Consider the following 2,828-nt stretch of genomic DNA (forward strand, 5'->3'; position numbering starts at 1 on the left):
TTGCCGTCCCCGCTCTTGGAGCCCATCGTAGCATTGCCAGCAGCACCGTCGGCGTAAAAATAAAGTGTCTTGCGTCTACGGAGGAGCGTGGATATGCGTGTTGTGGCAATACACGAGCTAGAGTAGTGCAAATGGTTCTGTGGTCAATCAGTGTGAAGCCTACGAACACCGTCTAAAATCACGCAAATGCATCCCATAATTCGCCGCGCAGCGCGCACTTTGCGCTTGCAATTTGCGTGTTTTTATCCATCCCCACCCTTGATACAAAGACCTGCATTTGATACAAGAACAAACGAGCCAAGGACAACAACATGCTTGTGCAGAGGACGTCGGTGGCGGCGCGGCGCCGGCTGGCGCGCCAGCTGCAGCAAGTGGATGGCCTCCGCATGCTGGGCGATGGCCATGGCGCTCGACAAGCGCTGCCCACTGCGTGCCTCGCCTTGCAGCAAGCGCGTCCTTGCATGCTACGCCTCGTCCTGCCTACCCGAGCGCTCTCGACGGCCGCCACGTCGCCGACGCCGTCGTCTTCGCCCAGCTTTCCATCCGCCGACGTGGTGACAACAGCACATGGCGTCGTAGCGACCAGCGCCTTTGCGCCCGGCGCCGTCATCTTCTGCGAGACGGCCATCGCAGCGTCCAGCTTTGGCCACCACTGCCACCATGACCACCACACGTGCGACCACGACCATGGCCACGTTCATACGTGTGATCACGACCACCACCATCACGGTACGATCAATGACCTCCACGGCCACGACGACTGCGACTATGCCCACGGTGCCCCTGCACACTGCAACCATGACCATGCCCACGATCACGATCACTGCGACCATGACCATGGGCATCACCACGTTGAGACGCTTACAGAGGCCGAGCGCGATACCATGGCACCGGCGATCGCTGCCTCCTTTGACGCGTACATGGCCTTTTGCGCGACGCACGCCGACGTCCTCGGGCGACGCGACATTGCCAGCAACCTCGTCAAACTGCTTCACGCGATCGCATCCGACGCGTCATTGCTGCCCGATCTACTGCGTCTCTCAGTGCTCTCGGACCGCGTGCCCGCCTGCATGGCGACCGCTGTCGCCCTCCGATCGCACCTCCCACCCTCGAGCCTGCCTCCAACTATCTCCGACGCAGAGCTCGCGCACCTTCTCGGCGTACTGCTCAACCATGCGCAGGCGCTCAACAGCATCGACGGCAGCGGTGTCTTTCGGTACATCCCGCGACTGCACCACGCGTGCATCCCCAACGTCCACATCGCGGCCGACGGAACGACGCTCCGCGCCACAGCAATGACGCCGATTGCAGTCGGTGACGCGCTCACGTTTGACACGCTCGACATGTACTACTGGACGCACCCGGACCGGGCAGCGGCCCTCGCGGCCGACGAGATCACTTGCAACTGCGACTGGTGCAAGGGCGCCGTGCCGGATCATGCGCGGACATACAAGTGCAACGATCCTGCATGCCACGGCGTCGTTTACCCAGCGACAACGATACCCATCACGGCGACGTGTTCGTGCTGCAGCCGCGTCTGGACGGTCGACGAGGTGGCGGCCATGACGGAGCACGAAGAGGCGACGGCGTCGACGCTGCAAACCGCGACCAACTTGGCCGAGATTGAGGCGATCGTGGCGGCCTCGCCGCTGCACGGGACCCACCGAGTGTGCTACGATGCACTTGCGCACCTCTCGGCGACCCTGCGCGACGATGCCGACGATGCGGAAGCCGTCCGTCGGCAGCTTCTAGCGTGCGTCGACGCGGTTGTGCCGTATGCGCATCCGACGACGATCGAGCACTATGATGCGTTGGCGGCTGCGCTCGTCGTCCAGGGCAAGGTGGACGAGGCGCGCGTAGCGTACGCAGCAGCGTTGGAGATGGCAAATTGCTGCTTTGGCGCCGACCACGAGACGACCCGCTTGTACCAGGCGCTGACCGAGACCACACCGAAGACGCGCGCGGCTTGGGCGGACGTGTATGATGTGCACGATGACGATAGCGCAGTGAAGCGTTCATAGTAGAAACGTCGGATGCGAGACCCCGTAGAATCAACATTTTACTAGATACTAGAGTATATAATTTGATACCTATGTCCTTCGTGATGCTCCAAGGTCAGGACCGTCGTAGTGCTGGCGAAACGGGAGCGACCGCGAGACCGTCGACCTGGACAGGGGCGCTGCACCTGCCTCGCGTGTTCCCCTAACCCCAGGGGTAGGGGTGCGCCCAGTGCATGGGAGACTCAACGGTGTTGTCACATATAGGGTGTTGTCACATATAGGGTGTTGTCACATATAGCTGGACTATGAATTCACTTGATACACAAGTATCCCACAAGTAGAATGCAGAGTGTTGTCTCGAGAGCTCTCTTTGGAATCGTCCCTTGGCCCCCAAAGGCGGGACACATCAAGCAGTGGGCTGCGAGATTGGGTGTTGCACCCTCTTGCATAATATCACAATGGTGGGCTCTGGCTGTCACGTCGGTGACGAGGCGTTGAGTCCTCCACCGTAGCTTTGTCCATCGAACGAGATATCCTAACCCAAACCCTATTCCTCGTGGACGGACTCGTATGTGGTAGATATCGTCTGCGAATGTATAAGGATAGGACTCTAAACGAATTGAGCAGCGGGAATGTAATTGTCACACTCTGCAAACGACAGCCACCCAGTCTACGATTCCGACGACACGCGCTGCAAGAACGACGGCGTCGACAGCGGCATCGACGCAAAGCGTGTCACGAGACGCACGTCACTCGGTGATCGGTGGTACAAGACCCCGGTGGCATCAAACCGCAGCACGCCGCGAAGAATAAGCGGGAAATGTGCTG

General features: G+C 60.1%; 1 protein-coding gene across 1 annotated transcript; it reads left to right on the plus strand.

The window, feature by feature from the left end:
- Positions 1-286: 286 nt before the first annotated feature.
- On the plus strand, positions 287-2,113 carry SDRG_14339 (hypothetical protein). The gene has a single exon (XM_008620461.1). The coding sequence runs from the start codon at positions 312-314 to the stop codon at positions 2,019-2,021; it is 1,710 nt and encodes a 569-aa protein (XP_008618683.1). The 5' UTR covers positions 287-311; the 3' UTR covers positions 2,022-2,113.
- The last annotated feature ends 715 nt before the right edge of the window (positions 2,114-2,828 follow it).

Source organism: Saprolegnia diclina (genome assembly GCF_000281045.1).
Source record: "Saprolegnia diclina VS20 unplaced genomic scaffold supercont1.70, whole genome shotgun sequence".
NCBI lineage: Eukaryota > Oomycota > Saprolegniomycetes > Saprolegniales > Saprolegniaceae > Saprolegnia > Saprolegnia diclina.